This window comes from Uloborus diversus, chromosome 1, assembly GCF_026930045.1.
Source record: "Uloborus diversus isolate 005 chromosome 1, Udiv.v.3.1, whole genome shotgun sequence".
Classification (NCBI taxonomy): Eukaryota; Metazoa; Arthropoda; class Arachnida; order Araneae; family Uloboridae; genus Uloborus; species Uloborus diversus.
In genome coordinates this window covers 150,225,001-150,240,066 of record NC_072731.1, presented here as the reverse complement: position 1 = coordinate 150,240,066, position 15,066 = coordinate 150,225,001, and the positions used below count along the sequence as shown (strand labels likewise).

General features: G+C 30.2%; 1 protein-coding gene across 1 annotated transcript; it reads right to left on the bottom strand.

Moving 5' to 3' along the window:
• Nucleotides 1-376: 376 nt before the first annotated feature.
• LOC129222117 (ubiquitin-like protein 4A) lies at nt 377-14,954 on the bottom strand. The gene is made up of 4 exons (XM_054856567.1): nt 14,681-14,954; nt 10,021-10,126; nt 7,195-7,376; nt 377-1,099 (listed from the first exon to the last, which is right to left on the bottom strand). Exons 1-4 carry the CDS (start codon nt 14,726-14,728, stop codon nt 971-973), a joined length of 465 nt encoding a protein of 154 aa, XP_054712542.1. The 5' UTR covers nt 14,729-14,954; the 3' UTR covers nt 377-970.
• Between the last annotated feature and the right edge of the window lie 112 nt (nt 14,955-15,066).

Below are 15,066 nucleotides of genomic sequence, written 5' to 3'. Positions count from 1 at the left end.
ACTCAATATTAATTCCGGGTCGAGCAAAATGGGAATTAAAGCTGATTTTTGAGTGAACTTTTTTTGCGAATACAATACTTCCTTTACTATGTAAAAGGAAGCAAAAAGAAGCAGCCTGTGGAAACCACTTGTTTTGCATATCGTCACCTCAGAAAACAATAGGATATTTTACTGTTGTTTCTTCAATTAGTAGTCTTTACGGTTGCTCTGTGGCCACTACACATACACTGGAAACTTGATTTTTTACGATAGAATAAAGCCTTTTTGAAAAAATAAATCAAGTTGTTACTCTGTGACATTCATTTGAAGCAAAAATGAACCCACTGAAGTTGAAAATATTGACCCATTTGAATAGAAAGACACAAGTTCATACAAATAAATAAAGAATATTTTAATGTGCTCAAAATTTAAGGTATAATACAGTGAATTTAATTTTGGAACACAGAAGAAACTTATGTACATACATAACATGCAGTGATTGCTTCATAAGAGTACTGAATTTTAGCTTAACAAGCAATAAGCATAGTTAAAAGTTACGACAAAACTTACAGCAGAACCAAATGGGTAAAGACATAATACTTAGTACATAAAAAGTTACTCAGTAATAAGTATCAGTGGAAGAACAAGTCATAAAATAAAACAAGGAGGAATTGAGAAAGCACTAGATGAAAAACATTTCACATGACATTCTGCATAGTACATTTTATAACAATACAATCACCACATTCAAAATACAAAACTTTGAAAAATCTTAAGTAAATAATACATCATTCGTTTTCTAATTCACATGATTTTGTTTACTTATAAATACAATGAGCTATGACAGGACTTGAAAGGCAAATATGTAAATACTGTCTTACATTTCCTTAATGTGAAGAAAATTGTCATGTACATAAAACCAGCAGCAGACTTTCAAACTATAACTTCTAATGGAATATGGAAGTTGCATCCAACTGTAACAGTATCCTAATTATTGAATGGTAGGGGCGGCAGCAGCTGCAGCAATAGGAGGATGAGGCTCGTTGTTTGAGTCTAAATGGAAAGTTGCAAGGCTTTCAATGTCATCCAGGCTTAGGTGTCGCAACTGATCTGAAAGATTCTAGCAAAAACCTTGGCAATTAGGATTAAGGCTTTATTAATACTAAAACCTAGACATAAGATGTACTCAGAAGAAAAACTAAACCCATCATCATATATATTATTTCTCAAAGGTGCATTTCTGTGATGTCATACCTTTCTCACAACTCTATCAAAGTCAGTTTTGTTAATTTCAACTTAATGAAATTAGGTAGCTTATAAGGTAGCATTAATGCATAGATTTTTATTTCAAGGGATGCACTGCCCCATTATTTTTTACTACATCAAGAACTGATAAACAATAGGAGCCCAAAATATAAATATATACATGAATGCTACAAACATTATGGACTACCCAAGTTCATTTTAAATCTTAATTATAACAATGAATGTAAATTGAATTCTTTACTGAAGATCTGCGATGTGACTCTGACTATGGAACATGCATTGCTTCAAATATATTTAACTATTTTTTCACAGAGTGAAAATTTTTTCACACAGGGTCCTCATAGAAAAGAGTCCGATATTCTACTTTTATGCCAAAAAATAAGAGAACAAATTGTAAAACAATTCCCTGGGAATAATTATCGATTTTGATAACGTTTTGAATATTTTAGGGGAGAAGAGAATACCCTCATGAGAACTTGCTCCAAAATAAATGTTCATGCTTTCAAAGCTACAAGAGGTCATTTTGACCTGAATCAACCGTTTTTTGCTAACTGCTTCTCTGTATTTTCATAAAAAGCTTAATTCTTTCCTGACTTTTCCTAAATAAACATGTTGTTTAATAATATAAAGTTTTTAAGAATATTGATTTTCTTTTAAACCCAAACTATAGGGTTATACTTAAAAGCGTGGGCACGTGAGATTTTGACCGTTTTGGGAAAAAACAAAAATTCAAATACATTTTCTGTTGTTGAAACAGAGCAGATCCTAAAAATGGCTCTTCAACATAGCATTACAAGAATCTGATGCATTTATAATGTTTTTGTAGAGAGCTTTAGCGGCCAATTTCTGAAATACAAATGAAACAGCACTGGTTATTTTAAGGATTTTTAAACTTTTTTAAAATGCTTCATTATACATACCTAAAATCTCTGCATCCATTAAATAAACTGCATTTGTTCTAAATATTGTCACCTCAGAGCCACAGTAAGATATCTTAGTGTTGTTTCTGGGATTCGATATATTACTGTTGCTTACTCTCTACATGCTTATTTTTAACTTATTTTTACAAACATAAAATATTATATAGGAATCACACAGATGTTTTATCTGGGGTCAAAATGATTCCCGCTATATTTCTAAGTATACGAAGACCACCGTAATTCTAGTGTTAAAGGTTGTCTCTCTCTAGCTCCCCAGAAGAAAGTTAACATTAAATATAATGCTCTTCTTGACCTCCAAATAAAAATAATGGCAATGAAACTGTGGAAAACTGAAAAAAATGGGGGGGGGGGGGCAGGGGGCATCGTTTCCAAAAAGTGAGAAGTGTTGGAGGAAAACAGGGGTCATATTTGGATTTAAAAGATCATTTTTCATAAGAATAAGCAAAAATGGTGTCTAGCATTTTGAAGGGTTTTTCTGTCATGCAGTAAAATAAGTTCCCTTAAAAATCAAGCTTGGAAAAATAAATGTATATAAACAAAGACAAAAGAAATTAATCTTTTAGTTATTAAAAAATAAAATAAATAATTTAATCGGAGGTAGCACATGTCAAAATAGCTTCTAATTTCCAAAGATATTAAAATATTTTCAAGATGCAAAAGGATTGAAATATCAAACACCAGAACCAAATTTTCACATATTCAATGTTACCATATTTTCTAAAAATAAATTTGTTTATTATTTAATAAAATGAAACATAAAATATGCTAATCAAAGGTAGCATATGTGAAAATAATATCCAATTGGGCAAAATATTAAAATATTTGCAGGATGCAAAATGATCGAAATCTTAAACAAGAAAACCAATTCTCTGCGAAATCCAATCAATTAATGTTGCTATAGTTCCAAAAATAACAGTTTATTATGTATTGAAACTAGTGATATAAAATACTCGGGACTTGATTTTAAGGGTAAATACCCTTAAACATGGCATGGGTGCCCATATACAAAATTGCATGGGGGGGGGGGGGCTCAGATATTTTCCCTATGGAAACAGATTTCAGGACAGATTAGAGTCATTAAAATTTGACATTTTAAACAACTTATTCATTAATGGCTGGGGGAGAAATGTTTTTACATTTTTGCAAAGAAAAAAGTACTAAAAGCAAGGAATTTCTAATTTCTGGGGGGGGGGGGGGGAGCTCGAGGTCCCACTTGCCTCTCTATATGGGTGCCCTTGTACCCAGGGTATGTATCCGGGTAAATACATAAAAAGGGTTTTTATTTTTCAGTAAACTTTATTTGTGTATAATATGTTATTCGGATGAATATATATATATTGAGGAAAATCTTCTTTTCCAAAGTTTCAATTTTATGAACTGAAAATATTTACTCTGGAAAAACAAATGTCATATAACATGGTGCATTTTTCATGAAATACTTAATTTAAATATCAACCCTTTTTGAATAATAATGTATTTGCAGATTTTAAAATTTTGGTTAATTCAAAAGAAAAGAATGCCGAGTGTGGTTTTAAAATGATAAAAAGATGATTTTGCTAATCAGTGTAGAAGATTTGAATGTGTGAGCTTAGCCATTTTTTCAAAAACATTTTCAACCATGAGTGACTTAAAATGCTGAAACAGGGTGGCGACAGGAACTGGGAAAAAAAGTTCACTGACTTTTCCCTGATTAAGTTCACTAAATTTCCCTGATTTACATTATCAATGATAATGTTTTTCTTTCTTTGCAGTACCTGAAAAGCATTGCATATTAAATAAAATGCAGTGTTTAGAACGGTTCATAAGCTGTTAATTAAAAATATATTTTGAAAAGATGCTCCCCCCCTTTTTTTGGTAAAACTAGTGTATTAAATTATTGACAGAGAAATATTGTAGGAAATCTAAAACAAATACTTTACTTCCAGGAACCAGTTAACATAAGAATTCTAAGAAGTCACTCTTAAAGAAATATCTAATCATGATAAAACTAAAACATTTGAATGGAAATAATCTTGAACTGAATTTTTAAGCAGTAAAATTGTTGCTGCAAGGATAACAAGTGATAGTTAAAGTATAGAAGTAATGTAGTTTTACTCGCGTAAATAATACTACTGTGTGCAGGTAAACGGCAGTATCTGCAGAAATTAGTTTTCGAGATATTTGAAGAAATGTGTGGTGGATTCAATATTAACAATACAGGGTGGCGACAGGAACTGTGAAAAAAAGTTCCCTGACTTTTCCCTGATTAAGTTCACCAAATTTCCCTGATTTACGTTACCAATGATAATGGTTTTCTTTCTTTGCCCTACTTGAAATCCATAGTATGTTTGTATAAAATGCAGTATTTTAAACGTTTTAAGTTGTGTAAAGTTGTTGAACTAAAGGTATATTTTTAAAAAATGCTACTTTTTTAATAAAATGGTTAAAAAAAAACATATCAAGTCATTTTTTGGGGGAAAAAAACCTACAAAATAGTATATTAAATTTTTCGACAATGGAAAGATTATAGAGAATTAAAAAAAAAATAAAATACTTTACTTCCAGAAACCACTTAGCATAAGAATTTTAAGAAACTATTAAAATCACTCTTAAAAACATATGTGTATTTATGATAGAACTAAAAAGTAATTGAAATTATTTTGAACTAAATTTTCAAACAGTATAATAATTGTTGCAAGAATAACAAGCAAAAGTGAAATAATAGAAGTAATGTAGTTATTCTTATATAACTAATTGACATATTTATGCAAAACAGATGAAACCATTTGACATCCATTCATATGGAGCTTTTCACTAATCAAGAACATAGATTTTAATGAATGAATACAGCATTTTAACAATAAAAAATAAAGGTATTTACTTAAGTTACTTAGTTAACTCTATTTCAAATGATTTCAGTATGTAATGAAAAAAAAATCTTACATCGCTTTTGTAACGAACTTTGAAATGCAAGGGGGAAAAAAAGAAATAAAAAAGCAATTAGTTAATTTCAAAATATATAAAAGAAAAATACAACTTGGTTATAAAATAAAAGAATCACTGAAGTCCAAAGAAAAGAAAACCTTTATAATTGCGGTGATAACAAATAATATAACGGCAAAAACAAAGTTTTTTTTTATTGAAAGTTCAATTTTATCAATCAAATTAAAAACAGGAAGAAGTAATAATTTTTAAGCTTTTATAGTATTAATTCAAAAACCAAAGATTTCTTCTTGAAATTCTGATTACAGTACGCTAATTACTTCGAGACAATGGAATAAAGGCAAAGGAGCTAAGGCATTAATGAAGGCTTCCTCTTTGCCTGTATGGTTGTTTATTTTACGTAGCATTGAAAGCGTAAAAGGAAATTTTAAGCTAGGTAAAATAAACAACCTAACAGACACAGAAACAATCTTAGGAAGTTCATCCTGTGAGGAATAAGTAATATTCAATACTTTGACGTTGAAGAAAAAAAATGCACAAATATGCGGCAGTGCATAATCACACCTCATTAATTTTACTTTTTTTTGAGCAGATAATTGGCGGAAAATGCGTAGGGAATTAAAATACTTAATTTTGTAAAGCAAAAAAAATTTTTTTTTCCTTCATAAAATCAATTTTCCCTGATTTTTTGTTATTTTTTCAAAATTCCGATATTTTCCTGACTTTTCCCTGATTAATAAAGTTCCCTGACTTTTCCCTGATTTCCCTGATCTGTCGCCACCCTGCAATAGGAAAATGTTGGATTTAGATGTTTACTTCGAGTCTCTTTTTCAGCGGAAACCAAATAAGCGAGTATGTACAATAAAGGTAACGTACAATAGATGACAAAAAAAGAAAAATTTGCAGTTACCGCCTTTTACTACACACAGCAGAATAGACATATTTATGTAAAACAAATTTAAATCTTTCAACAACCAGTCATATTGAGCTATTCTCTAATCAAAAATTTAGGTTTTAATGAATGAATACAGCATTTTAACTATTAAAAAAATATAAAAATATTTACTTATGTACACAACTCAATTTCAAATGATTTTATTAGTTGTTGAAAAAAAACCTTAGATTACTTTTTAGTAACAAACAACATTGAAATTAAAGAAAAAAAATAATTTCAAATTGTATATGGTTTTAAAATAACAGTTTCAAAGTCTCGAAAAAGAAAAAAAACCCTTCGTGTAATGAGAAGTGACAGCAAATATTACCATGGCAAAAAAAAAAAAAAAAAAAGATTTTCAGTCAAAATTCCATTTTATCAATAAAATTAAAAATGCCATATGACAACTTTTAAGATTTTTTTCAGAATTAATTTAAAAAACAAAGATTTTTTCTTGAAATTGTGATAACAGTATGCTAATTACTTCAAGACAAGTAAAGGCAAGGAAGCTAAGTCATTAATGAAGGCTTTCTCTTTGTCTGCAGGGTTATTTATTTTACGTAGCTTGGAAAGCTTGGAAGGAAAATTCAAGCAAGGTAAAATATAAACAACTTTACAAACACAGAAGCAATCTTAGAAAGCTCATCCCAAGATTGAATACTTTGACCTTGAGGAAAAAATATGCACAAATATGCGGCACTGTATAATTGCACCTCATTAATTTTACTTTAAGACAAATAATTGGCAGAAAATTCGAAGGAAATCAAAATACTTCATTTTGCAAGGAAAAAATCCCAAAATTCTTTTCGAAATTCCCTGATAAAGTTCCCTAACTTCTCCCTGATCTGTTGTCACCCTGCGAAAATAATCACTATTACAACAGATGTTCTAGGCGGCTATTCTAGCCGCCCTGACGCATAGTTAAGTTTATTTCATAACTTTTTTGAAATCATTATGTGACAAGTTTTTTTTTTCTTCAGGTAAAAAATATTACATTCATTAATGGGTTCTTGAGACTCAGGTTAAGGGTAGTTGAGAGCTAACACTGGACAGCTAATGCATTAGAACATGATATAGCAGGATCATTTATGATGTAGATATTGTACAAGAACTGACAACACATTTAAATAAATGAAAAAGCAAAGAACTTACTTTGCGAAATTCTTCTAAAACCTTTTCAGCATCAGAAGGGGAAAAATGTTTTTCTAATAACTTTTGTAACTGTTCATAAAATTCAGGTGGTGGCCGTTCCTCTGCATTTGGTGTATCTTCTCTGACGAACAGGTGTAATTTATTTCCTTCGACAATATTATAATCACATAATAACTCAGAATCTGTAAATAAAGTAAACGTTTTAACAGATTTCATGAAATAGGCTTTTAGAGAAATCATAATGAAAACACAAAAAAAAAAAGCTGAGAAGAAAGTTAATAACAGACATATGGAATAGCAGAACTTTTCAAACAAATTCATGGTACTGCATCGCTTATAATAAACACATGCAAATTAAAAGTGATATGAGGCAGTGAGAAGCAAAGGGATGTAAGTGGCAAAATTAAAAATTTAGAGATAACCAGTACACAAACAATAAGGGAGCATCTCCTCTGTCTTGGAGCAAGCGATAGTACTTTACTAGTAGCTTTGGTAGGTGCAGCTGTACAGCATGGTTTAGAGAAAAAAAAATCAATGCCTGCCCAATATGTTATCTTTAAACACATTTTACTCAAAACTTGAAAATGTCCACTTACATCTTTTGCTTCTCACTGCCTCATATGTTGATCCGCAAGTGGCAAGACAAGTTTGTACAACTTAAGAGCTGTTAACGTTCGTCGTCGTTTTTAATGTGCCGTCATCTGACCACATATAAAAAATACTTTGAATTTATATAAAATCAGCATAATCAAGTCATTGAATTGCAAATTTAAAAACTGGAGAAAATTATTTAATTTGAGATGCTGAGAAAATCATAAAATTTTATATGTAAAATAATTCTTCATTTTATCTTAAATTTATATTAAATATATCTCATTAATTGTACCAAAAATTAATGCTGTGAAAAGTATATTTTTAAATTGACTTCATTAATGCTTTATTAATATAAATTCGGAAATGAATAACCTTTCTTATGAATTCAGTGTATCTGCTGCATTAAAAGTTTTGAAATCCACGACTTTACACGAATTCTGCATGTAACTTTCCATGACTCATGGGATGTAATTCCTCCAGAAAAACATACATTTTTCACAAAAACATTAAACTAGAGTTTTGTAAAAATAGAATTATAACCATCTATGATTTGCACATGTTTCTAAAAATTCAAATCAAAGCAAAATGTAACAAGCTGAACTATTGTTATAAGTAAAAATTAATTAAAGCAACAATAACTAGTGCAATGAAATAATTGAAGAGCTATTAATATTTTGCTACCAATGACATTTTTATATAAAAAAAAAAAAGTTTCTGACCAATTGTACAAAAATTTGAAAAAGATAAGAACTTACTTGTGAACAAATTTGTTATTTTTTCTCTGAAAAATCTGATATGATACACAATAGTATTTGAATCACAAAATTATTTCAAAAAAAAAAAAAAAAGAGTTTTAACTGTAAATTGATTTTACAAAATAAAAATTTTAGGTTTTCAGGCAATCATGAGGTAAAATTACTGGTGAATAGCAAACTATTGAGTTGGCTTTTTGAATACATTTACTATTTTTTAACTTTTGAATTTTTTAAACACATATGTATAGTAAAACCCCTCTAATGCGGACACTAACAAGACACATTTTTTTGTCCGCAAAAGAGGGATGTCTGCAGGACAGGGGATTAATAATGTTATTTCCCTTTTAATCTGGGAATAAAAAAACTGCCCGCATAAGAGGGGTGTCCGTTACTGTATATTGAAAAAAAAAAAAAAAGCATACAAAATTTTAAATTTTTTAAAAGCTAGCAGTTTTCTAAAAGATATGACTAGCAATAATTTAATAACTACTAAAATTAAGTTCACAAAAACAAATTACCAGAATTAAAAAAAAAATATAATAAACTAATTTTTACTTCTCAATTTGTGAGAAGTAAAACTCAATTTGATGCTTGAAATATATGATCAGATACTAAATTTCAAAACCTGGTGCAGTTGAGCATAGTGAAGGATACAGGGGGGGGGGGGGGTGTTATGACCTCCAAAAACTGTCGGCAATATTACCCATATACAGTTTCAATGAGTAAAATGAAACAATTGCAGAAACCTTTTCAACTCATAAAATGATTTTTCAAAATAAATATTCGAAACACTACATCCTTTAAATGCAGAAAATAATTAATAATGTTTATGCCCCAAAAGGTGCCTTATTCCTAGCCAATCAAGGACGGATACAAGGGAGGAGATGCGCAGATTTTACAATTTGAAGTTCTAATACGCAACTGTAGGCTTTCTTTGACGACATTAAGGAAAGTAATAGAGTTGGAAACTACCAGTTAAGTTTCAAAAAGGCAATTTCAAATGATCTTTAGTAAGATTAGGAAGGAGTTTGGAATCCTTCTACTTTGCAAAATAAGAACGCAACTGTAGACATCTCGGGTAAATTAGGGTAAAGAATGGGTTCAGTGTTTTTCCTCTGGTAATTTTCAAGACTAAAGTTACAAAAAAGCGCTAATTAGGACAACCTTGATTCAGGTTAGAGGGAAGGAGTTTCAAAAACTCACGGGAATTACTACAATATTGAAGTTCCAAAACGAAATTGTAAAGCACCTTTCTGGATCCGTCCTTGTAGCTGATTTGGTGTTTTTTTAACAACACCTAAATAGTTTCAGAAAATATTCTTTCTCGAAATCCTATATTCTTCAGCACGATCCCCCCTAAAATGGTATGATGTATCCACCCCTGAGACGGACAAAATAAGTAACACCAATTACATAACGTCTGTAAAAAAAAGGTGAGAGAGAGAGACTAACAATAAAGGTTACAAACAAACATTACCAAGTAGTGTTTTCCCTTTAAAAACAAGTCTCTGTTGATCAACTGGAATCTGCAATTGTTGAGCTACTATCTCTTTCACAGTATTAATTGAAGCAGTAGCTGAAACCTAAACCAAAAAATACATTGCATTATAACCAGATTAATGCTATAATTAGACCAGAAATTAAAATTTATAACAGTAGAGTCATGACTGAAACAAAAGATGCATTTCAAGACTTCCTTAAGTCAAAATTTCGCACTGTGAAAAAAAGCATGATGACTTTTCGATAAGCATACATTATTACGCAGTAAGTTACAAAAAGCACGAAACTGCAGTCCTTGGGTATGAAATAACTGAGCTGGCTGTGTATTTTCTCATACATTATTATTTCAGACTTGTCTAAACAACCCTCAAACTGCTTTAAACCATTTCTTACTACATATTAACTGTCCTAACAGGGTTAGGTTTTTAGCATAAAAAACTGTTAAATACTGACATTAGTGTCAAAAATTGCATTTAATTTTTTTTTTATTAACATACAAATACTTCCTGATTCTGAAAAATTAATAAACACATTATATCATTATCCATCAGTGGCAGAGATGAACAGTTTTGTGCTGTTATAATGCAATTAATTTTTTAAAGTTGGCCAGTAACGTTTTATCTAAAGTTAAAACTATTTATTCCAGCTGCATGTGTATTACATATTCCCAGTAGCAGAAATTCTAGCCAGTCTGCCACACTATTTTGGGCAGTTGAAAATAATCTGCAGCATTATTATTAGTTCTGTTTTCATAAAATACACAAGTCCCTTGAAAGGTCAAGATTCAGATATGTTCCAACTGGCCAGTGGCCACTAGACACGAAAAACTTGGTGGCCCCCACCGTCGCCGAGTTTTAAAGTATAAAAAGGGTTGGGGGGGGGGGGGGGATTCACTACTTCCATAAAAATAAATAGAACTCTGCACACTATGAAAAACAATTATTCAATTCATATTTATTTAAATGTGGAAAATTCAAGTTAAAATAGATTTTTGAATTTTTTTTTTCAAAAAATGAATAAATAAATAAATTAGTGAATGAGAAATTGGCAGGAAACTGCATTTTAGATGAATGTTTTAGTTTATTGCAGAGCTTCCAAAGCAATGAGGATCAAATACAATTGTGCAGATAATAATTCATGTTTCATAAAAATAATTTTAAAAAAAAACATGATTTCTTGTACATTTTTTCTTGTTACCTTCAATAGTTTGTATTGAAGTAAACAGATCAAAACTTGATCCAATTCTTTTTTTGGGAACTTAGGCAAGTGCGAATGACCAAACATGGCGTCTACGCGAAAAATTCAATGATTATAAATAGATTTTTTAATTTGTAAAGTAGTAATAGAGAGAGATTCAAGTAGAAATTAAGTAGATTGAAATAGTCAGATTTTAGCACATATGCCTCTAAAACAATGAATATAGGATAATATTGTAAAGATAAAAGTTTTGCACTTTTCAAAACAATAATTAAGAATTATCCGAACAAAATGGCACATTTTGCAATTTTCAACAGCATGAATTGCAATAAACATCTAATTCCGTTTATGAAAACGTAGCTTGGGAATGACCAAACATGGCGACTACGCCAAAAACTAAGATCTTAATTACTGAATTTGTTGCTAAAAATAATTTAAAAATAAAAACCTTCATGAGACTACACTTAAGTTGAAAAGTTTTTAGCGCTTTTGAGTCCAAAACAATGAGGATAAGGTGAAATTTTAAATATAAAATTTTTCATTTCTCAAGAAAACTATTTTAAAAAATCCAAAGCAAAAAAAATGCTGCACATTTTAAGTCATTTTTTTAGTTCGCAGTTAAATGAAACATTCAATTGTCCTTTGTTTTGGAAAATGTAGGCACTTAAGCATCTTATCTACTTCGATCTTATGAATGACCAAATATGGCGACTATATTTCTAGATGAAATGCTGAAGCATCCATCGTTTTTCAGGTGAAAAAACGAACTCCGAACGATCTTTTATTTTTTAATACGCATTATTTTACTAATTTTATTTAATTAGTTTTTTAGAACTTTAGTGTATAATTTTATATTTATATTAGTTTTCATAAAAGCTCAAAGATGCTTCCAATTTTTTATATTTATTTAGAACATATTATTTCTTGTATCATTCTCCTTTGTTGGGTAAATTATAAAAAATAATATCCGCAAAACAATACCCGCAATATTCTTTTGTGCAAATTGAAAATATAAATTAATCGAAATAAATTAAAATTATATTTGATATGAAACTACTGTGGGCCTGGTTCCTAATTCCTCTCAAATTTAAAGCAGTATATAACAAAATTAAAGCCATAATTGAATACTTTGCAATTAGAATAAGTTTGTAAACTGAAGAATGAATAGTTCGTCATAAGGATAATAAGACTATTTTTTTTCTCCTTAGCATACTGCCGTTTTGTTCAATGCGCTTAGGCAGTGCTCGCATTTTCTATTTCGTTTTTTAACACTCACGTTGGTAATAATTAAGTAGTTTTTTAAACAAAAAGAATGATGAAGTTTCAGATTTTATTGATTCCCTAAACGGTTAAATAATTTTTAAAAAAAACTTATTTTTGGAAAAAAAGCTTTTCGTATTTTATTCAAAATTTTTGCATGGCTGCTAAAAAAAGAATTTTACTTTTAAACCAATAAAAATGGAACTATAAACATATTTAAGTTTTTCAAGCCCTTGTTCTGTTACATCTTTCGCCACATTTTTAATGCTTTACCTCCAACAGTTCGCGAGTTATGAGTGTTTTAGTAAACAGCGTCCCCCTACTGCTTTCCCCCTCCCCCGGGGATGTCGACCGGCGAGGGGGTGGGACGACGACGACGACATGTGTTTTCATAATCACTATAGTGCCTGTAACAATAATCAGAAATAACTTTGCGTCAGGTCTTCCATGCATGCTCAAAACCTCCTTCAGATCCTGAACTATACTACGAATAGTGTTCGAGCTTGCTACTGTCATTTTGTTTTTCAACGCGTTAACAGTACTTAAATAGTTTTAACAAACTGAAAAATGATATTTAGGACCTTATTTGAAAAAAAAAAATCAAAAAATTTTGATTTGGAATTTATTTTGGTCAAAAAAAGTTTGTTTTGCGCATTTTATTCAAAAATTTTGCTTGTTTGCAAAAAATGGAATTTTACTCAGAAACCAACAAAGATAGGTCCATAATCATATTTAGCTTTTATAAAGCCCTTGTTTTGTTGCGTCGATTGCCACTTTGTTCAGTGTTATATCACAAATAGTTTGCGAGTTACGAGTATTTTAGTAAACGGCTCCCCCCACCGCTTTCCCCCCTCCCCCGGGGTTGTCGACCACCCAGGGGGGCAACGACATGTGGTTTCATAATCACCATCCTGTCTGTAACAATAATCAGAAATAATATTGCGTCAGCCTTTCCATGTATGCTCAACCCCCTTCAGATCCTGGACTATAAATTCAAATTATGTCTTTCGCAATCACTGATTCCGATAGGACCCTAGTCGTTGGGATTCTTGTTTCTACAAATCGAATGGAAATGGCCAAGTAATTTGCATCCACCACATTATGACATTGATTTTCAAGGATATGTAATACAAGGCAGATCCATAAAAAAAAAAAAGTGATTAGGCATTAAGATACTGTAATAAAGATAAAATTTTTGTGTTTGATATCCAACTTATCACAAAGATTATTTACAGTGCATAACATTATGTATTTTTAAATTCTCATCAACCTTAAATGATGAGAATTAGTAACATGGATATGTCGTATTTGGATGGAGATTTGCTGTGTAAGTTCAACTATATAGGTGGTTTTTTCCTGACAAAGCACAATTTTTGGAAGTTTTTTTTAGTGAAGTCGGCTGGAGTTAAGGCCTGAAGAAAACATGAATAAAATCAAATGAAGATGATTTGTAACTATGATGAGTAAAATTTCCCTCTCTAAATAAATGTTAAAAACAACTATCGTCATGGTGACCTGAAAAATAAGAGCAACATCAACTTTTTCAGTGAGAATAATAAGCAACTCATGACTGCTCAAAAAAATCATGTTTTCTTTTTTGAAGATATTAAAACTGGTAAATTCCAGACGTTAAAATCAGACAAAAACCATTTTTTCAGAACATTTTTAAAATGTTCACATTTCAATTGTCTCTGGTACTGCAGCATCATATGAATCGGAATTTGAACACAAACAAGCTTTTGGTTTTGAAATAATATAGAACCCAATATGACACTCTGAACAAAACAATGCCATTCAATAAAAGTCATGTACCTTAAACATTACTTAAGCGATATTTGTGATTTTCAAAAAGAGTTAATGCGCAAAAATTAATGCGTTCACTCACGTAAATTTCAATTGTGTTAATCTGAAAAATGTAAATAAACGTTTAATTTGGTTTAGCTGTGAACAAAAACAAAGTAATGCACTTTAGGAATGGAAAAAAAAAACACTTAAAATACCCTTTACTTTAATCACACATAATAATAAAAAATAAACGTTAAAGCATGCATACATCAAAGAGAAAAAACTGATTGCGATTCAGTTGTTTTTTAACAGACATTTCTTATGATTGATTTTATGAAGTAACCGAATAGGATAATTTCAATATGAAGATAATTATTACAAATAAGGTCACTTACTTCAATATCACATTCTCCTCCTTTCAATATTTTTACGGAAATCCACATTTTTCTTTAATAGTTACGTATTAATTGTTTAAGCCTACAAACTAGTAACATAAACTTGGAATTACTTAGGCAAGTTTGACGAAGTTTCTAAAGGCAATGAATACATAAAACTTGTGTTAGTTACTTAGAATGAATAATTTTATAAGAAATGATGGAGATTAAAGGAATTTTGAGTAAACCTAAACATGGAAATCCTACGAACAGAGAGCTGACATTTTTTTTTTTAATTTTTGGTATTGATATATTGCCAGACTTAAAAGTCTGAAAAATATTGTGAAAGCTTTTTTCTCTCTCTTTCTACTTAAATGAGAAAAAGCACCATACGAATTAACTTTAAA